The sequence below is a fragment of the Phacochoerus africanus genome, chromosome 5 (genome assembly GCF_016906955.1).
Source record: "Phacochoerus africanus isolate WHEZ1 chromosome 5, ROS_Pafr_v1, whole genome shotgun sequence".
NCBI lineage: Eukaryota > Metazoa > Chordata > Mammalia > Artiodactyla > Suidae > Phacochoerus > Phacochoerus africanus.
The window spans coordinates 6,498,068-6,525,543 of record NC_062548.1 but is presented as its reverse complement, the minus strand read 5'-3'; the positions used below and the strand labels follow the sequence as shown (position 1 = coordinate 6,525,543).

The window sequence follows — 27,476 nt, the reverse complement described above, 5'->3', positions numbered from 1 at the left end:
TATATGCAATCGATAATTCTGAAAATGGTTAAGTCTTACTTTGGGATTCCTTAAAAACTTACACTCTTAAGTGCCTTTTATCAAAGGTAGCAACTAACAACAAAAGGAGTTATCTCGGAAAAACCTCAGTGTAAGAAAGACCTTGACTCCTAGAAACCGGAATCCTTCCGGAAGGGAAGTCCTTGATTGGCCTCTCTGGAACTGAGCTCTGGCAGATGGGCTCAAGCTCATTTTCACTTCGAACAACACTGCTAGGGGTCCCGGTTTGAGAAAGGGTTATCTAAAGTTAGGTTAATATTGCAACTTTCACCATAGGGCCTCCGTTTAAATTGCATTTCAAGTGGAAGGAAAGGGATGTGAGAAGAGCAATCAGATTTTGCTGACCAAAATTATTTGACAAAATTCAGAAGTGGTAACAGCTTACCATCGACTCAGCCTGGCTCAGAGCAAGTGCCGAGGAGAGGACTTTAAAAACATCTATTTCCATTAGCTGGTCGGAGACGGTCGGAGAGACAGGATCGGGAACAGTAGCCCTTGAGAATATGGGTGTTCAAAGAATATTAAAAACTTGGTTCTGTCTTTCAGTTCTAACCTGATGTTTATACAGGATATATCAAGACTCTCCTTGAATGGCTGCCCAATCCTCAGTGTCTTTCATGCACAATTTAAAACTCAACGATTTCCTTCCCTATGCTTCCCATGAGTTTAAATTCTACTTTAAGCCTGTCTGGACATACAAACCAAAGCAGGAGCTTCATGGGTGCACCGTTTGCATCCAGACTTAATGCCAAAGAAATCATTCTAGGACAACTTTTAAAATTAATCTATTTTTATTGTTCTGCCTGTACCTTAACTGTGGCATAACAGATTCACTAATTCAAAGGCTTGTGGAGCCAGTAAGGCCAGTGTTATCTGCAGACCATCTGAGGTACTTGTTACACATGAAAGCACTTTCTTGTATTCTACTGTTGGCTCCGAAAACATGGGCTTTGCGTGGCCAGGGGAAACGCATTTTTTCTCATCATTCAAGAACACGTGAGGCTGTGCGTGTGACAGCGCAGACAGGACGGAACGCAGGCAAGGCAGCTGCAACTCCGAGCCCGGCCTCTCCAGCAGAGCCCTTGGCGGCTCCTCCTCAGAAACGCCCGTTTCTGACGGCTTCGGATGGCACGGTAGTCCTGACTCCCAAGGCTGCCCTCGGCGGCTCCGAGCTCTGCAGCTGTCGGAGGCCCTGGGCCCTCCTCGCAGGCGGTCCTTCATCTGGGCGTCCCCGACACCACAGGACACCCCAGCAAAACACTCCTCCAGAGGAGCAAAGAGGAAACCCACAGTCTCACTCTGAGCAGCTGCTGAAGCTGAATTTCTCCTTGTTGATTTGTGCCCATATGGAAGTGCTCTGCTGCCACCGCGAAGCAAAAGGCTGACCGCACTCAGATCCTTCTCCACTTCCAGTGATATCTCCCCATTCTGTGAATTTCCATCTGCAGCAACCGCAGGCTTACTCACCCTGGAAGTTGCACCGGATGGCCCAGGGCTCTCCTGCGTTGGCTCAAGTCCACACAGTGGTCTGTCTGAATCACCGCCCGCTCCCTTCTCCTCTGTGAGGCGGGCACCAAGAGTCCCCCTTCCGTCCCTCATGCTGTGTGTTCGCTGGTGCCCTGAGCCCCGGGACACACCTGCCAGTCCGAGGAAGGTTCAATGGATCTCAATGTGAACCTGGAAAAGACCATCAAATTAAAGTGTTACAATGAAGACAGGGGCCAAAGAGAGTCCACGCCCACCAGACACTGCCCAGTACGAAGATCTTTTTAACACTCTTCGGTACCGGGAATTCCTACATTTTGACAGAAAACAGGCTATCAGCCTATGACTTAGAAATCACAACGAAGGAGCTCCCGTTGTGGCTCAGCGGGTTACGCACCCAACTAATATCCGTCAGGACTGGGGTTCGATCCCTGGCCTCACTCAGTGGGTTGAGGACCCAGTGTTTCCGTGAGCTGTGGTGTAGGGTGCAGGTGCAGCTCGGATCTGGCCTCAGATCTGGCTCTGCTGTGGCTGTGGGGTAGGCTGGCAGCTGCAGCTCCAATTCGACCCCTCGCCCGGGAACTTCTATATGCTCTATATGCCATAGGGGAAGTCCTAAAAAGCTAAAAAAGAAGAAATCACAACAAAAAGCACAGTACTTTGCAGTTTCCTGGAGTTCCTGCTGTGGCTCAGAGGTGAGGAACTCACTAGTATCCATGTGGACGGGGTTTGGTTGTAATGCAAACTGGTAGAACCACTACGGAGAACAGTATGGAAATTCCCCTAGAAACTAAACATAGGACTACCATATGATCCAGCAATCCCACTCCTGGGCATAGATCTGGAGAAAACTCTAATCAAAAAGACACACGTACCCCAATGTTCACTGAAGTACTGTCTATTCACAACAGTCAAGACATGGAAACAACCTAAATGTCCATCACCAGAGGAATGCATAAAGACGTGGTACACACGCACCATGGAACACTGCTCAGCCATAAAAGCATGAAATAATGCCATTTGCAGCAGTGTGTGTGTGTGTGTGTGTGTGTGTGTGTGTGTGTGTGTGTGTATGCCTAGAAATTATCATTCTGGAGTTCCCGTTGTGGCTCAGCAATAATGAACCCAACTAGTATCCATGAGGATTCGGGTTCGATCCTTGGCCTCGCTCAGTGGGTTAAGAACCTGGCATGGCCGTGAGCTGTGGCGTAGGCTGAAGACAGGCTCGGATCTGGCGTGGCTGTGGCTGTGGTGTAGGTTGGCAGCTGTAGGTCGGATCAGACCCCTAGCCTGGGAACTTCCATATGCCACACATATGGCCTTAAAAAAAAAAGGCAAAAAAAAAATTAATTACCATACCAAGTGAAGTCAGAGAAAGAGAAATATCATAGGAGATCACTAACACGTGGAATCTAATAAAAAGGGTACTAAAAACTTACCCAAGAGAAACAGACTCGAACATCTTGAAACCAGGCTTATGTTTACCAAAGGGGAAATGTGGGCAGGGAGGGATAAATTAGGGGTTGAGACTGACATATACCCCCTACTACACATAAAATAGATGGGCACAGGGAACTGTACCCAATCTCCTGGGCTAGCGCATGATGGAAGACGGTGTGAGAAAAACAGTGTGTGTGTGTCTGGGTCGCTTTGCTGTACAGCAGAAATTAACACAACACTGTAAGTCAACTATACTCTAACAAGAATAAACTGAAATAGGAAAAAACAATAGATAGGTAACAAGACCTACTGTACAGCACAGGGCAATTTACTCAATTCTGGGAATAGCCTACATGGGAAAAGAATCTGAAAAGGATTGAAGATGTGTATTACGTATAACTGATTTCAACTTTGCCATACGCCTGAAATTAACAACTTAAGTCAACTATATTCCAATAAAATTCTTTATTTTTTTAAATTTTTTTTTTTTTCTTTTCTAGGGCCGCACCCGCAGCATATGGAGGTTCTCAGGCTAGGGGTCTAATCGAAGCTGTAGCCCCCAGCCTACACCACAGCCACAGCAACGTGGGATCCAAGCTGCGTCTGCAAAGTACATCACAGCTCACGGCAACACCGGATCCTTAACCCACTGAGCGAGGCCAGGGATCAAGCCCACAACCTCATCGTTCCTAGTCGGAATCATTAACCACTGAGCCACGACAGGAACTCCCAATAAAATTTTTTAAACGCCACAAAACAAACAAAAATCTGTCCTCCCTTTAACAAGTTGATGACTCAACTGGGTGACCAAGGCCTTATTCAAAGTGTCCTATTTGAGAATGATTCTCCGGGACACAGGCATGACAAGCCACTTTGAAGGAATCAAGGATGACTTTACTTGGATCTGATGCCTACAAGGCCCTCCCAGGAAAACCAGCATGGAGGGGTCTTGGCATCCAAGATTCCAGCCTCAGATCACTCACTGGCTTGTCAGGAATCTCAACAAATTATGGAGCTTCTCTAAAAGAAGAATTCACCCATATTTTTACATACTAAGGTAAAAACATGGCCCAGAAAGCTTCATGGGCTTAGTTGCCCACTCTAAGACTAGCAAACAGAGGTTTTCAAAGCTTGTCTGAAATTCCGCATGAGAAGTTCTGCACAGAAGCTGATTTGTGACTTTACCAGTTGCTCAACAGCGAACTCGAGGCGGCCTGTCTGGTCAGCACTCTTGAGGCACCTGCAAACATACTGAGACCAGCCTTTCTTCTGTGACCAAGAATAATCTTTCTGTGACATTATGCCCCAACTGGGGCAAAACTGTGAAAGGCTTTGAATGGACAAAAAAAACAACATTACTGGGTGTGCTGTCTAGAGCATTCTTTGAGTTACCCAATTTTGCGGGCTCCACAACTTTGTCCTCACTGCTTGACAACTTGCTTACAGTTGTAGAAAATCGGAGAGGAAGGCAAGTGGCTTCCTCTCCAAAGACATGGAAATGATGGAAATGAATCCTATCCAGAGGAATACAATGGGCTCACTGCCCGGTGCACGCTGACCAGTTTCACACCTATGTTTACATTCACTGGAGCACTCGATTACACGCGTGGGTTTTACCTAAATTCTTCTTTAGGAGTTCCCCTCATGGCTCAGCGGTAATGAACCCGACTAGTATCCATGAGGACAAGGGTTCGATCCCCGGCTGGATCCGGTGTTGCTGTGAGCTGTGGTGCAGGTCAAAGATGTGGCTCGGATCTTGCGTTGCTGTGGTTGTGGCGTAGGCTGGCAGTGCTGTGGCTCCGGTTTGACCTCTAGCCTGGGAACCTCCATATGCCATGGGTACTGCCCTAAAAAGACAAAAATAAATAAATTCTCCTTTAAACAGATTATAACATCTTACTAGTTCCCCCATTAATTGATGACTTTAAAAAACAAGTCTTTGGCACATATTCCTTTAAAAAACAGCATATCCCTAGAACACTGATAAATGGAAATTTTAACAATACACAAATTGTATTCAGTAATTTTTCTAAGAGACTAGCCTAAGGAAAAGTAATCTAACTCAAGTGCAGTCACTCTTTTCGGGAGGAGGAAAGATGGAAATACAGCTTCAGGTAAAAGCTGACAGCTCGTCTCCCACAGTAGGACAAAGATTAACTCAAAAATGAAAAGTCAGGCATGCAGGCGTGCAATTTTGAGACAGAGAAGGAAACACTGAGAGTGAGCTGGCGGCTGGATGGAGAAACCTGAGGCAGGAAACTGCTGTTTCTCTTAACCCGTCCCGCGGAACCGAGAGACCGTTGAGCTACACGACTGTATAAATTATTTGGAAATTTAAAGAGTACCCTGGGAAGAAAATAAAGCAAGTATTATTGGAGGCTGAAGGAGAAAGCAAAGAGGGCTAAGGAATGGGGCTGTGGAGCCAACCAGGGGCCAGCAGCGGGAGGCACTGGCCGAGAGCTGGACTTCACCCAGCAGGTGACAAGCCGCCACTTGAGGGCTCTTCAGCCTGGAAATGACAGCCAGATTTGCATTTTAGATCAAGTCCTCGATTGCAGTGTGGTGGCGAGAATGGAAAGGAATCCCGCCCAGGAGGAGGCTCTTCGGATACAGCAGAGAAAGGAAGAAGTGAGCCTGTGAGAGGAGAGAGGAGAGACCCTGCAGCCTCCTCTCTGTGATGTGACTGGCGAGATGCAGGTTTCCTGGCCTTCGATCCTGGGAAGGGAAGGGGTTATGCACCCAGAGGGGAGAACGGCAGTGCGGAGGGTGGGGGCCGCCGGGGTCGGGCAGCAGTGCTGGACCCTGGGGCTCTGGCAAGCTGCTGCATCAGTGAAAACTCTACCTCAGAGCTGGGGGCCCAGGTTCAGTCGCCAGCTCTGGGGAGGCAGCAGAGTGACGGCCCCTATTGCAACACATCCAGAGAGGAGATAAAGCAAGCCAGGATCTCCAAGATCCACTGACCAGACGGCCAGGGGCCCAGCAGAGGCGCCAAGGAGCAAGACGCAAGAGCCCCGGGGAAAACGCAGGGTCGCAGGCCCGACCGCACTGCACGCTTCAACGAGACGGCAGTTAGAAATGGTTCCTGCATCAACAACTAAGTCAGTGGCAGGTAAACTCCGAAGGAAGAACTCCCCACACGGTGCACCAGCCCAGCTGCCTTTAAAACGGAGCGACCCCACCTCAAGGAGTATGGGAGAAGACACCAGAACATTTTTGCCTAGTTCATTCTTATCTTGTCACTTTTTCTGTGTTTTATAATACATACCATATTTTGGTAGTGCAAAATACATGGTTTATAAATGAGTGTATGTATATATATATATATGCTTATTTACATCATGTGGATAGATACATCTCTCCATGGGGCATGCTCGAAACTTTGTATCTACACAAGTGACCATTACTCTACATAACAACAGATACAAATATATTTGAGCAGTAAAAAAAAGCCCTATACAAACATAAGGTGCAATTCTTTTTTAATTTAGATATAATTGTCATGACATTAGTTTCAGGTGTGCAACATGATTTGATATCTGTATATATTGCAAAATGATCACAGTAAGACATCTAACACCGCGCATAGTTACACCTGTACTTTTAAGAAGTGCAATTCTGGCTACGAATCAAAATAAACACTTTCAAAGTTCACCAAGTCAAATCTAATTAACTTCTCTCGACAGTTCTTGCAAATGAACTGTGCAAAGCATATTATTTTAAACCTTACATTTATTTTACTGATCTGAGATGTACTAAGAATGAGTATTTTCCTGAAATGGAAATACTCCTAAATATGTATTTTTGAAGTCCGAAAAAAAACAGGTCATTTAATAAGGGCCAACTCTCAGGAAAATTAATTTCTAACACTTTTACTATGTCCTTGTACAAGGATTTAGTACCATTCAGAAAGATGACGTATTGCCAGAATCATATTAATATGTCTTATATTAGATATCATTAGTGTAATCATACAATCTGTAATAATAATCACTGCACTTAATAATGACAGAATAAGGTCTTGTAGTTCTTAAGTATGTCCAGTAATAAACTATGTATTTATTTAATTCTCTTAACAACTACAGTAGGTCAGTGAAACCTTTTGGCTCTAAGCCCTCAACTGGCTAACTCTCCCCACATTAGACTGTTGCACACTTTACTTATATTTTGAGAGCCCAAAATAACTTTCAAATACTTTCTGAACATGCACATGCCACTGTGGTGAAACAGATGCTGTGGTTTACTCTCACGGTACTGCATACATCCCCCTACGCCAGAGTGCCAAAGCACGCACGACGACACGGCCAACTGTCCTTGGCCGCAGCTGGCCCGTCATCGCCCACTCCTAACCCTCCAGGTTAAGTCTACAAACTACTAAGCAGCATGAACCATCGCAAAACAATATACCCACAAAAGCGGAGACCTGCCCCCCTAGAATGAGGACGTCTGTTGTGAAGTTCAAGACAGTATAAATCAGGAAAAGGAAAGTGCAGGACTGGGAGACGTTTCTGAGCTTACTTACTCCTTACCTCCCCCCCTGGGCCCCCCCACCCCCGCGCCAAAAAAAGGTGACAAAGGTTGAGAACACAATCAGAGGCCAGAGGGTGGGCATGCCCAGGGTCCTGCGCAAGAGGCCCGCGGCTGCAGACGGCGGGCCTGCTGCGCGACAGTGGGTCTGACCCAGTTAGGCGGCTGCTGCCCTCCTGGGCTGCTGTCACCGTCCCTTCCCCAACCTGAGCTATTAATGGCCTCAGGGACCTGACGGTCTGGATACCAACGCTCTAGAAACTAAAAATAACCCAGCCTCTATGCCCTGAAAGCCAGCTGGCAAGGCTATTCCCAGAGGGGCTGCGTGGGGGTGGGGACACAGCGAAAGGAGCAGGTGCTGCTCGGCCAGGGTGGACAATGGGCCTGGAGCGCGGTCCTGCCTGAGGAGGGCTCACCAACGTGCTCCAAGGCCACCTTCACGGCTTTTTTTTTTAAATTCAAGTATAGTTGATTTACAACATTGTATTAATTTCAGGTGTACAGCATAGTGATTCAGTATTTTCACAGACTCCCTAAAAGTTATTCCAAGATGATGGCTCTAATTTCCTAGACTGTACAAAATACCTTGTTGCTTATCTGTTTTATACACAGTAGTTTGTCTCTGTTAATCCCAAACCCTAATCTGCCCCTCCCTCCTCCCCCTCCCACAACCACTGGTTTTAATTCTTTCTTTCTTTCTTTCTTTCTTTCTAGTTATTTCCCCAATACACTGTTTTTCTCCTGTACAGCATGGTGACCCAGTTACACATACATGTACACATTCTGTTTTCAATGTCTGTGAGTCTGTTTCTGTTTTGCACATACATTCATTTTAATTATGTTTTAGATTCCACATGTAAGTATCACAGCCTCTCAGCTGTCAGGTGTTAATCTTAGTGGACTTACCGTCACTGAGCTCACAACTAAAACCACCAGACTGAGGAGGTGGCTGAAACAAATTCCTCAAGTTGCTTCACAGCGTAGAGGATGAGAAAGAGGAAGGGCTGGTCATCTCTGCGTTAAACTGAATCATAACCACAGGAAGCAGACACACGTACTGAGTTCCTGCCACGGACCACTCGGCGAAGCCAAATCACACCTGCGCGCTAACCAGCTCCGCAGCTCCTGCAGGTCACCGCCCTGTCGCCTCCTTCCGCCACCAAGATGTTCCAAGATGCACTCACAGGTCCGAGAGGCGAGGAGGGTGGGCCGAGCTGGCTGTGTCCTCTTTCCTCAGGCTGTCGTGAGGCCTCAACGTGCAAAAGCACCGAGCCCTCTCTGACCAGCATCCCTCACATCCAATAAACAGCTATTAGTACCACTGCCAGCAAGAGCAGTTTAGGGAACCAGGACAAAAGGCTGCTGAGGACAAAGGAACCACTGGATGGCAACGTGGAAGTGGCCTGACCACCGCAGGCTTCGTGGTGGGGGGGCAGAGGCAGAGGCCCAGACTGGAACGGCTGAAGGGGAGGGCACCCCCCACTGCTGGAGGAAGCACACAGTTCAACAACCTCAGTGGAGAGAAAGTGGGCAATAACTTTACAAATTATTTACAAATGAGTATAATCTTTCCTTTGGGACTCTACACCTACAACTTTTTGCTGCAGACTGAATCAGCAAGTGTTCGCTGAGGTCCTGCCCCAGTCTGGGCATTAGCATCAGGACATGTACCAAGCAAAGGGCTGTCTGCTTGAAGCACACTTTTTTTTTTTTTTTTGGTCTTTTTGCCATTTCTAGGGCCGCTCCCGCAGCATATGGAGATTCCCAGGCTAGGGGTTGAATCGGAGCTGTAGCTGCCGGCCTAGACCACAGCCACGGCCACGCCAGATCCAAGCCGCGTCTGCAACCTACACCACAGCTCACAGCAACGCCAGATCCTTAACCCACTGAGCAAGGGCAGGGATCGAACCCGCAACCTCATGGTTCCTAGTCGGATTCGTTAACCACTGTGCCACTACAGGAACTCCCTTGAAGCACACCTTTGAGTGAACGTATGTACAAGGACACACACGGTTTTCCATGGCAGTATAGTCTGTAGAAAGGTCGTTTTGGATCAATACTGTACACCAAATACCAGATAAACTCCAACACTTTACAGTTAAAAGTAAAACATGATATATTAGCACCAGAATACGTTACACGCAAATTCCTTAGATCTTCAGAGTTGGGAAGGCCTTTCTACGACAAAACCCATAAGTCAAAAAAGACTATTACATGCGATTCCGTAAACTTCAGTATGGCAAAAATACATCATAAACAAAGTCAAAAATATACTAACTGGAAAAAAACGTCAACTCGTCTCAGACGATACATTCTTTTCTGTTTCTTTTCGGCTGTACCCAAAAAGTGACACCTCCGGATCCTTAGCCCGCTTCACCACAAGGGAACACCAAGACAACTCTTATCTAATAGACAGAAAGCTCTAAGAAACCCACCGGAGGAGTTCCTGTCGTGGCGCAGTGGTTAACAAATCCGACTAGGAACCATGAGGTTGCGGGTTCGGTCCCTGCCCTTGCTCAGTGGGTTAACGATCCGGCGTTGCCGTGAGCTGTGGTGTACGCCGCAGACGCGGCTCGGATCCTGAGTTGCTGTGGCTCTGGCGTAGGCCGGTGGCTACAGCTCCGATTCGACCCCTAGCCTGGGAACCTCCATATGCCGCGGGAGCGGCCCAAGAAATAGCAACAACAACATAAAAAAGACAAAAGACAAAAAAAAAAAAAGAAACCCACCAGAAAAATGGGCAAAGAACACGTACAGTTCACCAAAAAAAGAGATGCAAATGAGTCTTTTTCTCTCATACCACCTTGTCCTTTAAGGCAAGCAGGCAGGCAAGCCTGCTGGCTCAAACACCAAAATACACCCTCAATGCAATCCCGCTGCTGTCTGATGAACAGCCCGTTTCTCCTGTTTCTCTAAGGTTTGCCCCCCCGGCCCCCCGAAAAACCCCTCAACCCCACCCCCCATCCCCGCTCGTACCACGAAGTCAGAGTGATTTTTTCAAATGGTTAAATGCAGAGTTAACATATGACCCAGCAATTCCACCACTAGGTACATAACCAAGAGAAATGAAAATATATGTCCACGCAAAACCTATACAGGCACATCTTGCTTTTTTTTTTCTTTTTTTTCTTTTTGCCTTTTCTTGGGACGCTTCCTGCGGCATATGGAGGTTCCCAGGCTAGGGATCTAATTGGAGCTGTAGCCGTCGGCCTACACAAGAGCCACAGCAACAAGGGATCCCAGCCGCGTCTGCAACCTACACCACAGCTCACGGCATCGCTGGATCCTTAACCAACTGAGCAAGGGCAGGGATCGAACCCGCAACCTCATGGTTCCTAGTCAGATTCATTAACCACTGAGCCACAACGGGAACTCCTTAAACCATAAGCTTTTGCAAAAATTTTCTACTTTTCTAAAATCGTCACCTTGGTGTTTTTTACAAATTGAAGGTCAGAGCAAACCTGCATTGATCAAGTACCATTTTTGCAACAGCATTTACTCACCTCGTGTCTCTGTGTCACATTTTGGTGATTCTCGCACTATTTTAAACTTTTTCATTACTATTATGTTTGTGCTGCGATCCATGATCCGTGATCCTTAGCGTTACTATTGCAAAAATGATTATGACTCACTGGAGGCTAGATGACAGGATTTTATAGCAATAAAGCATTTTTTAATTAAGGCATGTATATTTTTTAGACATAATCCTAGTGCACATTTACAGTAAACTACAAACTACAGTAAAAACATAGCTTTTATTTTATTTTTGGCCATGCCCATAGCATGTAAAAGTTCCAGGGGCAGGGACTGAGCCCACACACCACAGCAGGGACAACGCCAGAACCTGAACCTGCTGAGCAGAGAACTCCTAAACCGAGCTTTTACATGCACTGGGAAATGAAAAGGCTTGTGCGACTCCCTTTACGGCAGCATTCGCTGCACCGTGGTGTTCTGGAACTGAAGGCGTGGTAGGTACCTAAGCTGTGCCTCTCTGTCAATGTGCACAACCGAAGTCACAGCAGCCAAGAGGGCGAGCCACCAAATGCCCGATGGCCATCAAAGACAAGACAAGGCTAAGGAAATTACAGACTGCACGAGACTAAGACATGGCAACTAAATGCCCTGTGGGGTCCGGGGGGAGAAAAAAGTGCCCTGGTGCAAGAAACTAGTGAAATCCAAACAGTACGCACCCTTGTTAATTTCTTAGCTCTGATAACCGCACTCTGATAGGGAAGAGGTTACTAAGCACAGGAGGAAGCTGGGAGAAGGATCCCTTTTTCTTTCTTCCCCCAAAGGCTACACCTAAGGCACATGCAAGTTCCTGGGCCAGGGGTCAAATCAAAGCTGCAGCTGCTGGCCTACACCACTGCTGTGGCAACACTGGCTCTTTAACCCATTGAGCGAACCCGCATCCTCACAGAGACAACATCAGGTCCTTAACCCACTGAGCCACAACATGAACTCCCTTGGCACTATTTTGACCACTTTTCTGTAAGTCAAATTACTTCAAAGCAAAAATTAAACAAACCAAAAAAGTGACCCATTCTGGCTGGGATTTACTTCAAATACTCCAGCATGGGGGTGGTCAGATGGACACAGTGCAGGACTGGGGGGAAGAGATAAAACAAGATTGGCAATGAGTTGAACAGGAGTGACGGATACGTGCAGTTCTTTACACTACAGTTGGCCCTCCCTATCTGTGAGTTCCGTATCTGAGGATTCAAGTAAGAGGGAATCAGAAATAGTTTGAGGAGTTCCTGCTGTGGCACAACAGGACTGGCAGCATATCTGCAGCACCAGGATGCAGGTTCAATCCCCAGGCAGGCACAGTGGGTTAAGGATCCGGCGTTGCTGCAGCATAGGTTGCCACTGCAGCTTGGATCTGATCCCTGGCCCAGGACCTCCATATGCTGCAGGTGGTCAAAAAAGAATAAAACAAAAACAAAAAGGAACAGAAATTTTTGAAAAAAATTTTTCCAGAAAGTTCCAGTGAGCACAACGTGAATCTGCTGTGTGCTGGCAACACAGCACCTATGTTGTATTAACAACTGTTTACACAACATTTACACTGAATTAGGTAGCAAAAGCAATCTGGAGGTGATTATAAATCTAAGGGCGAGTGTACACAGGTGAGATGCAAATGCTACACCACTTTAGACACGGGACGCGAGTGATGAATTTTGGTATCCATGGGGGCCTGGGACCAGCCTCTTGTGGATTCCAAGGGATAACTGTACCCCACTTCTGTGTATATTTGAATATTCTCACAATAAAGGTTTTTAAACAATGATCCCTGATGCTGTGCACATCAGATTAGGTCACATCTCAGTGAAACGTCTTCCCATGTCACTCAGAGTAAGCGAAAATCCTTAAAGGGATGTAAGCCACTAGCTCCTATCCCCCCCTCCCCCAATTTGTTACTGTGACCATGTAAGAACAAAATTAAGAACAGGCACTTAGAAACTTCTATGGCAACTTAACACTGCCACAATCACCAAGAACCTAATCACTTTTCAAGAACTTTTTTAAAAACTGCAGTAAAAGGGAGTTCCCGTTGTGGCGCAGGGGAAACAAATCCAACTAGCAACCATGAGGATGCGGGTTCAATCCCTGGCCTTGCTCAGTGGGTTAAGGATCCGACATTGCCATGTGCTGTGGTGTAGGTTGCAGACACAGCTCGGATCCCGAGTTGCTATGGCTGTGGTGTAAGCTGGCAGCTGTAGCTCTGAATCACCCCTAGCCTGGGAACTTTAGGGGGCAACCCTAAAAAACAAAAACAAACAAATTGCAGTAAAATATGCATGAAGTCTACCATCCATCACCATCACCCATCTCCAGAACTTTTCATCATCCCAAACTAAAACTCTGCTTCCGTTAAACAATTCCCAATCCCTCCCCTCCAGCCCCTGGCAGCCACCTTCTACACTGTCTCTATAATGACGTCCTCAAGATTCAGCCGAGTTTTAGCAGGTGTCGGAGTGAGATTCCTTTATAAAGCTGAGTAGCAGTCCGCTGTATCAGGGACCACATTTTGTTTATCCACTCATCTGCTGATGGACACCTGGGTTGTGTCTACCTTTTCGAGGCTGTCAAGAGTGCTGCTATGAACACTGGAACATGAGCGCCTGAATCTGTTTTCAAAACTTTCACTTGTCTATACCTACAAGGGAAACTGCTGAATCATACAGTGACTTCATGTTTAACTTTTTGGGAACCTACCAAACTGTCTTCCACAGCCACTGCACTATTTCGCATATTTCCACCAACAGTGCACAAGCCTTCTAATTCCTCCACATCCCCGATCCCCCGCCCACAGCCATCCTAACGGGTGTGACGTGGTAACTCACTGCAGCTTTTTTTAAGGGCCGCACCCGAGGCATATGGAAATTCCCAGGCTAGGGGTTCCCAGCCTACGTCACGGCCACAGCAACTTGGGGTCGGAGCCGCATCAGCAACCTACACAACAGCTCATCGCAACGCCAGATCCTTAACCCACTGAGCGAGGCCAGGGATCAAACCTGCATCCTCACGGACACCAGATGGGTTCATTACTGCGGAGCCCCTACAGGAACTGACTCATTGCAGCTTTGATTTGCAGTTCCCTCACTTCCACCCCCAGCTCTGGGTTTTACTGCCTCCCTAGCAGAGAAGTGTCCTGGGGGCAGTGCCAGGTCAGGCGAGGGCTGGGCAGGGGAATGTTTCTCAGCCTGCCCAGCTGCACTCAGATTTGGAGCTGGAGCAGTTAGTCAGTAGTGGCTACTGGAGACTAAGCCTGGCCTGGGAGACCCTGAGTCTGGGAAGGGAAATTGTGCCAGTGAGAAAAGAGTGGTGACTCATCCTTCAGGTCTACAAGTTTCCCTGGGACAGGATAAGAAGAGTCGGGAGGGGCCCCGAGTCTCTCAGGGAGACAAGTTGACCTGGGGTGGGGGTTGGGTGGGGTGGGGTCTGGGCGAGGCCAGAGGCAAGGCAGACACTGCGTCTGTATCCCCAGGGCCAGTATGGGGAGGGGAGCCTGGTCACCAGGGTCACAAGGCTGAAGTGGGCAAGCTGGTGCCTGGAGCTCAGAGTTCATCCTAGGAGTTCCTGCCGTGGCTCAGTGGAAACGAACCCAACTAGTATCCATGAGAACGTGGGTTCGATCCCTGGCCTCACTCAGTGGATTAGGATCTGGCGTTGCCTTGAGCTGTGGTGTAGGTGGCAGGTGCAGCTCGCATCTGGCGTGGCTGTGGCGTTGCTGTGGCCAGCAGTTATGGCTCCGATTCAACCCCTAGCCTGGGAACCTCCATGTGTCAAGGGTGCGGCTCTAAAAAGACAAAAAAAAAAAAAAAAAAAAGAGTTCATCCTAACGATGCATCAGGGCCTCACCACAGCTGGTGGCCTGGCCACCCACAAACAAGTTCCAATTGCCCATCTTTTCATGGGTTTACTGGCTGTTGGTGTATCTTCTCTGGAGAAATGGTGCGAGTACAGCTGTGTCTATTCAAAGTTCTTTGCCAATTTTTGGACTAGGTTTTTTCCTACATCGGAGGATTCCAGCCACCTTGGGTCATGCAGTATTAGCATTTACAAGAGGACCCATGCAATTCAAACCCATGTTCTTCAAGGGTCAACCATGCTTTCTCCCTTTCTGTGAACTGCCTTTTTCACTCTCCTGAATGTACCCTTTGAAGCACCAAAGTCTAATACTCACAAAATTCAATTTATCCTTTTTTTTTTGCCTTTTAGGGGCCGCCTCCATGGCACATGGAGGTTCCAGGCTAGGGGTCAAATCGGATCGGAGCTGCAGCTGCCAGCCTACACCACAGTCACAGCAACTGGGGATCTGAGCCCCGTGTGTGACCTGCACGACAGCTCACAGTAACACCAGACCCTTAACCCACTGAGCAAGGCCAGGGATAGAATCATGGATACTAGGAGGGTTTGTTTCCTGCTAAGCCACAGTGGGAACTCCTTTATCCTTTTCTTTTGTTGCCTGTGCTTTTCAAAAGAAATCACTGCTGGAGGAGTTCCTGTCGTGGCGCAGTGGTTAACAAATCCGACTAGGAACCATGAGGTTGCGGGTTCGATTCCTGCCCTTGCTCAGTGAGTTAAGGATCCGGTGTTGCCATGAGCTGTGATGTGTGTCGAAGATGCGGCTCGGATCCCGAGTTGCTGTGGCTCTGGTGTAGGCCGGCGGCTACAGCTCTGATTGGACCCCTAGCCTGGGAACCTCCATATGCCGCGGGAGCGGCCCAAGAAATGGGAAGACAAAAAAAAAAAGAAATCACTGCCAAACTCCGTATCATGAAGATTTTCCTCCACGCTCTCATCTAAGGGTTTTAGAGTTTTAGCTCTTATGTTTAAAAACAATTCATTTTTTGGAGCACCCGTCGTGGCTCAGTGGTTAACAAATCCAACTAGGAATCATGAGGTCAAGGGTTCAATACCTGGCGTCGCTCAGTGAGTTAAGGATCTGGCATTGCCGTGAGCTGCGCTGCGGTGTAGGTTGCAGATGCGGCTCGGATCTGGCGTGGCCGGGGCCGTGGTGTAGGCCGGCGGATGCAGCTCCGATTAGACCCTTAGCCTGGGAACCTCCATATGCCGTGGGAGCAGCCCTAGAAAAGGCAAAAAAGACAAATAAATAAATAAATAAAAATAAAAAAATAAAAACAATTCATTCTTATCAGCTCTTACAAACCTTTCAGGAGGTGCTATGGTCTGAATGCCTGTGTCCCCCCAGAATTCTTATGCTGAAAGCCCAACCTCCATAGATGACGCTGCTGGGAGCTGAATGAGATTAATGTTCTTCGAAGAGATCCCAGAGCAATCCCCAGCCCTTCCAACCATGTGAGGACACAGAAGACCACACTGGCGATGAACCAGAAGGAGGTTCATTTCTGTAGGGTGCCATGTTTTCAAAGGTTTATGAAAAACCATGATTGTCACATTCCCTGGAAAGACAGGAAAGAGTAACAGTATTTTTATGTTCCTACATGTTTGGAATTTTCCATCTCAAAGTCTATGGCTGCTGTTCAATATCCCAGAAGCCAGAACAAACTCCTACATGTAACTGAGCTCATGCTTTTAACTTTGCCTCTTAAGATTCTTCAAAGCTTATAAGCGTTTATGAAGTTCTCTTAATAGGCTATCGTTTCCTCCAACTTGCTTCCAGGAGCTTGATGTAGACCAAGCAACAAAATAGAACTCCTTTCAAGCTGCAGTTAACCCTTAGAACAGTCTTGGGCTCGCTATTACTTTGACAAACTGTTTGGACATAAGATGGAGCCCACATCCTTGCAATGCCTATAAGACAACACGTGAGCCTCTCCGCCCCAATCTCCTGTGCCTCCCGCCTCACTGACCAGCCTCCCACTGTTGTGGGACACAGGGGGCTGGCACCAACCATAGGGTTTCTCTGCATGAAATGAAAACACTCTTCTAACTCCGACATCTCCGTGGCTAAAACCCTCACCTTCCGTCTTGCTCATCGACGAGGCCTGCTCCAAATTCAGAACAGCACCCAGTTTCTGCAGCCCTCCCTGCACTCGTGAACTCTTTCCACTGAACTGGAAGGAATAAATACAGATCTGCAGGTGATGGGGGAACACGGAAAGGCCTGGAGTGCTGGACTTGGAAAGTCATCCAGAGATAGGAGACTAAGAACGAGCAGTTAGAAACAAAACAGGGAGAGGGGCCACAGAGAAGGAGGCGCCATGAAAGCTTCTCGGCCTGGCCTGATCCACACAGGGCGGTATGGCTGGTGGCACAGAAACTAAGGACAAGGCGCGGTTTGACGGCGGTCATCCACCTTCATGATGTCATCTTTTTCAACTGCTCTTTTTCTTTTTTTTTCTCTCTTGTTGCCTTTTCCAGGGCTGCTTCCCGCTGCATATGGAGGTTCCCAGGCTAGGGGTCTAATCAGAGCTGTAGCCGCCGGCCTACACCAGAACCACAGCAACGCGGGATCCGAGCTGCATCTGCGGCCTACATCACAGCTCACGGCAACGCTGGATCCTTAACTCAGAGAGCCAGGCCAGGGACTGAACCACATCCTCATAAAGACAACATTGGATCCTTAACCTGCTGAGCCACAATGGGAACTCCTAGGCCTCCTCTTTTAATAGTTACAAGAATCTAGGTGACCTGGGGCTAAGATACTTGACTCTTTCCAGAGGACACATAACTGAAAACTTATAGGCATAATCTGTTCAATTATAGTAAGTTTCAGTATAACTTTTTATCTTCTTTTTACCACCTCTGGTATTTGGTGTGGATTCCTATTTTTTTTAACTGCCTTACAGTTCAGATTATACATAAATAATTAGGATGTTAAGATTAATTAATGCTTAATTCCCTAGAATGGGCTCTAGGAGATTAAGGCTTGTTTGCAAACAGTACTTTTTTTTTTCCTTTTTGGCCGCGCCCGTGGCATGTGGAAGTTCCCAGGCCAGGCAGTGAACCTGAGCTGCTGTAGAAACAACTCTGGATCCTTAACCTGCTAAGCCTCAACAGAACTCCTGCGAACGGTGTTTTTAAATCACAGCCCTTCTCATTTACGAGGTCCTCTGCATCTAATTTCTCATTGAATCCTCTTTCAAACTGAAGAAAAGGTTATCAACCTCCTTAAAATGCCTGGCTGCCCTGCTGACAGATGATTTGGGGGTCCTGAGTAAACATGCGGGAAAATTCCTGGTAACTCATAAAACTGACTCCAGCCAGGACAAGGAGGTACAGAGTGCTCTGAGAAAGCAGGTGGGGTGAGTGGTGCTGCCCCCTTTTCTGATTCTATTTCCTGTTGCACTTCCCTTTACCAGAGGCCAAAATAATTAGGCCCTGGAATCAGGGACGTTAATGACTTTCTACCAACGAACAGAAACTCTGAACCAGCGGGGGAGTTTAAAGGAGCAGATGTAACTATGAAGAGACACCCCTACTCCCACCTGGTCCCCCTCAGCATGTGACATGGCTGCTGCTGCACTTGACCCAAGTCCAAGATCAAACCTAAAATCCTCACACAGTTAGACGGCCCTTCCCCAAGGTACCTGGTGGACCACCTTGTCTGTGCCTTCCCACTCGCCTCTGAACTGACCAAAAAGCCTGTGCTCTACAGCCAGAGCATTCAGCTTCCAGGTTTCTAAAGCTGTGCTGTGTCTGGACAATCCCCTGGCATCAAGTCCACCAAGCCACCCACTAGACTAGTGTGTCCAGGTCTCCTTACTGCCCACACCACTCTTATCACAGAGCCAGTTTCCCGCCTCCAATAGGCACTTACCCTCAAGCATTACAGTGCAAGTTCCTTGTTAGGAAGAGATTATCTTTCTGCCTTACAAACAACGGATTTGGAAACACTAACTGTGTAACGGCAAGGGAGGTCTTCACCCCTTATTGACAGGAAATAAGCCCTCAGCACTCTTGCAGAGACGACAGTAGGCCCAAGATTATATCGACATGGTGACCCCCCAAACACCGCTCTGAAATGAGAACCCAGGTATGAGAATGTACCAGCATGAGAGGAGCACTCAAGGTGGAAAGGACAGCAAGTGCAAATGCCCAGGGGCAGGAAGGGGCTTGGGGCATGCAGAGAATCGACAAGAAAAGATGAGAAAGAAGCGCAAGCAAGGAGCAAGCCAGGCAAGAGGTGAGAAAGGTGGAAAGAAGTCAGGTCGGCATTCCATAGGCAATGGGACACAGTTTTGTCTTCTTTTTCTATCTTTTTTTTTTTATGATTTATATTTTTAAAAGACTTCACCAACAGCCCTGTGGCAAATCGATGGAGGCTACTGCAATAGTTTGGTGTGTGATTATGTTAACTTGGCTGGTCATAAACAGGTAAGCGGACAAATGAGAAAGACGATTTTTTTTTTCTTCTTTTTTTGGCCGCACCTGCAGCACATGGAAGTTCCCAGGTCAGAGAGCAAATCTGAGCCACAGCTGTGACCCATGCCATAGCTGTGGCAACATCAGATCCTTAACCAACTGTGCTGGACCTGGGATCAAAACCCACGCTGCTGCAGAGACAATGCCAGATCATTGGGAACTCCCAAGAAAGGTGATTTTTTTGTAATGGTACATAGCTGGGTGTTTTCAACACTACATACTAGATTTTCTCTTACGTTCTTGTGACTTTTACAGATGACTGCAAATTATAAATATTTAACTCTAGCACAAGAGTTTCCAAAGTGGAGTGTGGGGGTCAAATATAGCCTGCAAACACATTTTATTTTGCTCATAAGGTTAATTTTTCTTTAATTCGATGTTTCAAAACCAGAATTTCCAATCTCTCTTGGAAATCACTAGATCTTGTGAAGACCATTTGGCTACTGACAACTGGCTAGAGCACAAGCTTTCTGGTTTATCCCAGTCACTACCCCAAGACCCTTTACTCACGGATACCACTGGGAAGACGGGAGTTTTCTACTCCTTTAGTCTGATACCACTAAGGATGCCATAGCCCTTGCTCACATAAAAGTGTCCAAATCTGGGCCTTGAAATAGGCAGGCTCATCACAACTCACCTTAACATAATTTTGCTCAACAGCTGGTTGAAGTTTTATGTGGCCTGCCATCACCAGTGAAAGATACCTGAAATCTGACCATCCAAGCTTAGAGACAATTATATTATATTATTACTATTATTTTATTTTATTTTTTTTTGGCTGTGCCCACGGCATGCAGAAGTTCCCAGGCTAGGGATCAAACTCAAGCCACAGCATCGACACGTTCTTAACCACTAGGCCACCAGGGAACTCCCAGACAATTATATTCTCATGCAACCAAACTGAAGGGGAAAAAAAAAAAAAAAGAAACACCTGTCCTGCCTGTGTCAAAACTTGGGTCCTACTGCTCAGGCTTCCTCACTTTGAACAACAGGGAGCAACAGAAGTACTGCCTGACTGTAAGTTCCTGCAGGACGGGGACCCGTCCCTCCATCATGCAGTGTTTGCCTGGCACACAGCAGGCAACAGCCTCCGTGTCAATGGAAACCAAGAGGAGCTCAGCACTTAGCCTTCTAAGACACAGAAAGAAAGAATTCTCATTCTGACGACTTTCCATTCCACTAAAGAGGCACCTGGAATTTGGGGAGGGGGGATACAGAAACGTCAATCACCAACAGCACCATGATCTCCACGGTGCTGGGTGCGTATATGTGTACTCTTTCACATCGGAATTGTTTTGGGCCTCTGAACCTTTGCCTCCCTCCTCTTCCACCTCATTATCCCCCACGTTCACCTGCACGCCTTTCACATATACACACCCTCTTCCTAACCAGGATAAATAAGATAAACCTGTCAGAACACGGGTTAACGATAATTACCTATTTTCAGGATCAAAGATAATTTTTTTCAAAGCTTCGTCAAGTTTGAGAACTGGAAAAGTCAACCCTAACCCCACCACCACCCATTCCCGCCTCCAGGCCCAACAATCTCTGATTTTCGGGGCAAAATGTCCTCTTCAGAGCCCGGGCCTTTCGAGCCGGCGGCAGCATCCACCCGCCTCGCCGCGGACCGCACGCCCCAGCTGCAGGCCCTCACCCGAGGCAAGCCGCTCCACGCCCCCCTCCCCGCCTCGTTTGCGGCTCAGGGATAACAATAACCTCAGCGGGGTTTTCGCCCCGTGGGGTTGCGGGAGAAATGCACGGTGCTTGGCACACGCTCAGCATCCAGCTTAGCAGCTCGCAGCGGCATCTTCAGCGTCCTGGGAAAGGTGGGCCGGGCCGCGCTGGGAGGACCTGCACTTAGGGAGGGTCGAGGGAGAGGGGCCGGAGGGGCGCGGCTCACCCACCTGCAGACGGACGTTGAGCATCATGGAAGCCACGATGTAGAGGTAGGGGAAGTTGATGCGCAACCGCCAGGCCAGGTCGAAGAAGATGAGCAGCGTGCGGGTCAGTCCCTTGCAGAAGACCCCATAGGAGCGGGCGGGCGGCCGAGCGCGAGAGCCGGACAGCCAGGCCCGACAGAGCCGCCGCCATATAGACCAGCGCCCGCCGCCCGCCCGCCCGCCCGCCGCGCACCGACCGGCCGCGGACCCGGGCCGCCCGGCGCTCCGAAGCCCGCCCGCCCTCTCGGCGCCGCGACGCCCCCGGGCCTCCGCCCCGGCCGCTGGCCCGCGCTGAGGGAGCGAAGGAGGCGGCGGCGAGGCGGGCCGGCGGGCGGGCCACGGGGAGGGGAGTCCGCGCGTCACGCTCTGGGAAGAGCCTTTGCCAGCAGCCGCCTAGTCTCTGCGGGGCCGCGCCGCCTGACGTCACAATGCCCGCGCCGCGCCTGCGTGCCCTGGCCCCGCCCCTAGACCCCGCCCCATTCACCTTCCCCAGGTAAGAAGCGCATGCGTGGGGCTAGGTGGCCCAGCGAGAGGCGGGCTGGTGCCTTGTGTCTGCCTGCCCTCTATTGGCAGCAAGAAAATAGAAACAAAAGGAGGATCTGAACCGTTGGTTTAGCATGGCGCAGCAACGTGTGTGTACTTAAGGCTGCTAAACTTTGAAATTGTTAGAGTAGTAAGTGTTATGTGTTCTTACTACAATTTAAAAAAAGAAGCAAAGGAAAGCTTCTTGGGGCTTCTTGCTCTCTCTGTAGATTACAGTGTCAAGGTACATATAACTTAATCTTTTAATAATGATATTAATTAAAGACTCTGATGTAAAAGTAAAACTGTCGGAGTTCCAGTCGCGGCTCAGGGGTTAACGAATCCGACTAGGAACCATGAGGTTGCGGGTTCGATCCCTGGCCTCGCTCCGTGGGTTAAGGATCTGGTGTTGCCGTGAGCTGTGGCGTAGGTCACAGATGAGGCGCGGATCCCGCGTTGCTGTGGCTCTGGCGTAGGCCGGCAACTACAGCTCCAATTCGACCCCTAGCCTGGGAACCTCCATATGCCGCAGGTGCGGCCCTAGAAAAGACAAAAAATAAAGTGAACATTAAAAAAAAAAAAAGTAAAACTGTTGAAACTTTCAAAACTTTAAGTGTTCTGGGGTTTCGAGGAGTTGCTGTTTGCTTCTAAGGGCCGCACATGAGGCATATGGATGTTTCCAGGCTAAGGGTCCAGTCCGAGCTGTGGCTGCCCAACCTGCACCACAGCCACAGCAGCAGCAACTCCGTCCTTAACCCACTGAACGAGGGTAGGGATCAAACCTGCGTCTTCATGGTTCCTAGTTGGATTCATTTCCACTGTGCCACGACAGGAACTCTGGGGATTTTTTTTTTTTTTTTGACTGTGAATTTATAAATTCCTACTTAAGCATATAGGATTCTATCAAAGATCTGCCTGGCGTGAGGGTAGATACCTTGTTTCTCATGGAGGACCAACTATTTCATATCCTTATTTCTTTTTTTTTTTTTGTCTTTTTGTCTTTTTGCCATTTCTTGGGCCTCTCCTGTGGCATATGGAGGTTCCCAGGATAGGGGTCGAATCTGAGCTGTAGCCGCTGGCCTACGCCAGAGCCACAGCAACACGGGATCCGAGCCCCCGTCTGCAACCTACACCACAGCTCACGGCAATGCCAGATCCTTAACCCACTGAGCAAGGCCAGGGATCGAACCCGCAACCTCATCGTTCTTAGTCGGATTTATTAACCACTGCGCCACGATGGGAACTCCAATATATCCTTATTTCTGCTCACCCAAGAGAAAGTCTGGGAATTTGATACAGATGGGAAAAAAGTTTCATGGTCAAATGAAAGGCAAGTCTGAATTCCTTTAAGAAAGTGACAGTAGGAGTTCCTGTTGTATCTCAGCAGGTAATGAACCCAACTGGCCTTGCTCAGTGGGTTAAGGATCTGGTGTTGCAGTGAGCTGTGGTGTATGCCACAGATGTGGTTTCAGATCCAGTGTTGCTATGGTGTAGACCCTTGAATTTAACCCCTAGCCTGGGAACTTCCATATGCTGCAGGTGCAGCCCTTAAAAAAAAAAAAAAAAAAAAAAAAGACTGCATGGAATTTCTAGTATTCTGACAATTATTTAGCATTATAATTTTTCTTTATATGGAGTTCCCACTGTGGCACAGCAGAAACGAATCAGACTAGGAGCCATGAGGCTGCAGGTTCAATCCCTGGCCTCATTCAGTGGATTAAGGATCCAGCATTGCTGTGAGCTGTGTGTAGGTCAAAGACTCGGCTCGGATCCTCCGTTGCTGTGGCTGTGGTGTAGGCCAGCAGCTATAGCTCCGATTGAACCCCTAGCCTGGAAACCTCCATACGCTGCAGTATGGCCTTAAAAAGCAAATGATAATTTTTCTTTATGTATCCAATATATAAAAAGAGTCGTTATGAAGTTCCTGTTGTGGTGGTAATGGGATCAGCAGTGTCTCTACAGTGTCAGGATGAAAGTTTGATCCCCAACCCAGCACAGTGGGTTAAAGGATCTGGCATTGTGGCAGCTTCAGCATAGGTCAAAACCACAGCTCAGATCTGATCCCTGGCCTGGTAGCACCATATGCCACTCTGTGGCCAAAAAAGAAAAAAAATGTACTTTTTTCTTTTTTTTTTTTTTTTGAGGCGTTGCTTATGTCATGTGGACATTCCTGGGACTGGGATTGAATCCACGCCACAACAGTGACCAGAGCCTCAGCAGTGACAACCTTGGGTCCTTAACTCACTGAGTCATGGAGGAACTCCAAGAATTGTAATTTTGGATGGTCTATAATACTATATTCACTACCTGTTGTGTTTCAGACGAAGAAATAGATATTTGAGGGCTCTTAGCTTTTGGCTAGTTTTATTATTATTATTATTTTGCTTTTTAGGCCGCACTCAAGACATATGGAATTTCCCAGGCTAGGGGTCTAATCAGAGCTTCAGCTATCAGCCTACACCACAGCCACAGCAACGTGGGATCCAAGCCAAATCTGCGACCTACACCACAGCTCACAGCAACGCTAGATCCTTAACCCACTGAGTGAGGCCAGGGATCGAACCTGCAACCTAGTCAGATTCGCACTGCTCCACGACGGGAACTCCCTTATTGTTAAAATATTATTTTTTCGAAGGATTTGCACAAACCTTGAGTTTCCCTTTTTTTTTTGCAGCATTGCTTTTTGCCACGTGTATCGTGAACGTTAAACAGCTCACTTCCCTTTTTTAGTGAGCCATGATTTCCTTTCAGTGCACGGTGGAGGCTATCTTTGAGGACTGCAGAACACATGCTGCTGAATTCTCATTCTTTTTCAAACCATCCCCTCCCAAAAGCCAAAGGAACACTTCTTTATACAGTATTAGGAAATTAAATTCGAAAGGCGAGGGTCTTTGATGGGAAATTTGCCAGAAGACTCGAAATCCATCTGACAATGTGAAAACAGATTTGGAGATCAGCTAAATTTATTCTCAGGCCTGTAAAGATTTAATGGGTGGAGAGTTGGCAGTCTTGTTTATTAGAACTATGTTGAAAGACCAGATGGGCTTCAGAGATGTAAGATATATATATAGCTCCTCCCTGGTTACTCATTCTTTGTCTCTAAATGCCATTGAGGCAACGAGGCACTTTTAACAAGCTATTGGGTTGCCACAAACAATAGCAAATCAAATTACCATAAAGCTTAACTACCAGGATAAGAAGCCTGTTGTAATTCCACATAATGAGAGGTGGAAGAGAACACACAGACACACTAACAAGATTTAAGGTTTACTCTATATCAGGATTCACTACTTCCAAGCTCTGGAGCAGGCTGGTTAGTTTAGACTCATGACTTAACATTTAACTCAGCCCCAATTTTCTTACATCTCTGGGAGAGACATTCGGCTAATTATCATTTGAGAAACAGACAGACAAAACGAATTATAAGTCCGTGCGAAAAGTATTTTCATAAAGGTACAAAGGATTATGAGAGGAGAGAGGGGAGGAAAGAGGCAGCGGCAAATAGGAAAATAATTTTATTAACAATCTGGATTGTCAATCAGAGGATTCATGTGATTTGCCTTTAATCTTCCCTTCTGTCATCAGAGCAGAGTCTCTGGTGAGAGAAATAGTAAAGCCATTTTTCTTTTCAATATAACCTGGTGAGAAAAGCGCAGAGGAGGCAGGGTTCCAGGTTCGGCAACTTCTTGATGCCCTGTAACCTGGTTCTGAAAAGTGAGGATAAGGACACCCATCCTAGGAGTTCCCATCATGACTTGGTGGCAATGAACCCGACTAGTATCCATGAGGACATGGGTTCAATCCCCGGCCCTGCTCAGTTGGTTAAGGATCTGGCATTGCCATGAGCTGTGCTGTAGGTCGAAGACGCACCTTGGTTCCGGCGTTGCTGTGACTGTGATGTAGGCTAGCAGCTGCAGCTCCAATATGTCCCCAAGCCTGGGAACTTCCATACATGCAAGTGTGCCCCCCTTTGCCCCAAAAAACCCCACCCATCCTAAAGTGGATCTGTGAGAAATAAATGAGATCAGGGATGCAGAGTACCTGGCACATCCTAGGCAGACAGATTGTACCCAGAAACTAGTAGCTATTTTCATACTTGGGCCCCTTGAGTCCTGAGAATGCGTCATCAGTGGATCCATTAAATTTTTTTTTTGTCTTTTTTTGCTATTTCTTGGGCCACTCCCTCGGCATATGGAGGTTCCCAGGCTAGGGGTCTAATCGGAGCTGGAGCCACCGGCCTACACAAGAGCCACAGCAACGTGGGATCCGAGCCGCTTCTGCAACCTACACCACAGCTCACGGCAACGCCGGATCGTTAACCCACTGAGCAAGGGCAGAGACCGAACCCGCAACCTCATGGTTCCTAGTTGGATTCGTTAACCACTGCGCCACTGCGGGAACTCCCAGTGGATCCATTAATAATCATTATAGGAGTTCCTGCTGTGGTGCAGTTGGGTTAAGAATCCAACTGCAGTGGCTCAGATTGCTGCAGAGGTGTGGGTTCAAGCCCTGGGCTGGCACAGTGCGTTAGGAGACTCGAATTTGATCCCTGGCCTGGGAACCTCTCTATGCTACAGGTATGGCCAAAAGAGAATAAATAAGCAAATAAATAAATAAAAAGATGTGTGTTTGTAACTGAGCAGGATCCTAAGGGCCTTCCCGGGACAGGCCTCCCCCCACCCCATGTCTTCCACCTGCCTCTTTTTTGTAGAAAAACTTTAGCCCGAGTTCCAAAGAGCACATTTAACTCAAGAAGTGAGAAGATGCAAAAGCAAAAGCAAACAGTCAAGCAAAACAACATAGTAATACTTTAGCCGTACAACAAAGTCAAGGACTTCCAGTTCCTCCTCAAGGGCCATAGATAATATCTTGGGCCATACCTTTGAGCTATTTTGCAGATACTCAAACCCCTTCTGGGTAGAAGCTGACTGCATTGCTGACCACAAGCCCATAGATCACAGACCCGGTAGAATCAGGGGCCCAGTACTTCACCACCAACCAATCAGAAGAGTGTCTACAAGCGAATCATGCACGCCTTGACCCTCTGCATCACCCTGCCTCTAAAAACCCTTCTCTGGGAGTTCCCGTCGTGGCGCAGTGGTTAACGAATCCCACTAGGAACCACGAGGTTGCGGGTTCGGTCCCTGCCCTTGCTCAGTGGGTTAACGATCCGGCGTTGCCGTGAGCTGTGGTGTAGGTCACAGACGCGGCTCGGATCCCGCGTTGCTGTGGCTCTGGCGTAGGCCGGTGGCTACAGCTCCGATTCAACCCCTAGCCTGGGAACCTCCATATGCCGCGGGAGCGGCCCAAGAAAAAGCAAAAAGACAAAAAAAAATAAAAAAATAAAAACTCTTCTCTGAAATTCATTGAGGAGTTTGGGTCTTTGAACATTAGTTGCCTGTATCCCGGTTCGGTCTTGCAATAAAGATTGGACTTTGCTTCACCACAGCCCATTGCTAGTAGATTGACTTTACTGGGCTGACCCAAGTTTGCTTTGGGAGGGTGTGTGTGTTTCCTAGCTCTATTCACCAAAGCCTAGGAGTAGGTGTGGCCCTAGAAAAAGACCAAAAAAAAAATTATATATATACATATATATAGATCTTTAATAGACTCTCAATAAAAATAAAAGCCAAAAGCCATAAATAAAATGTTTCTGTTAAGCCAAAAAGT

General features: G+C 47.7%; 1 protein-coding gene across 1 annotated transcript; it reads right to left on the bottom strand.

The window, feature by feature from the left end:
* Positions 1-1,564: 1,564 nt before the first annotated feature.
* On the bottom strand, positions 1,565-21,435 carry LOC125127031 (small integral membrane protein 10-like protein 2A). Its single transcript, XM_053743501.1, is given in 3 exon segments — positions 1,565-1,716; positions 21,249-21,384; positions 21,386-21,435. Coding segments are annotated over 3 exon segments (207 nt in total). The 3' UTR covers positions 1,565-1,695.
* Positions 21,436-27,476: the final 6,041 nt, after the last annotated feature.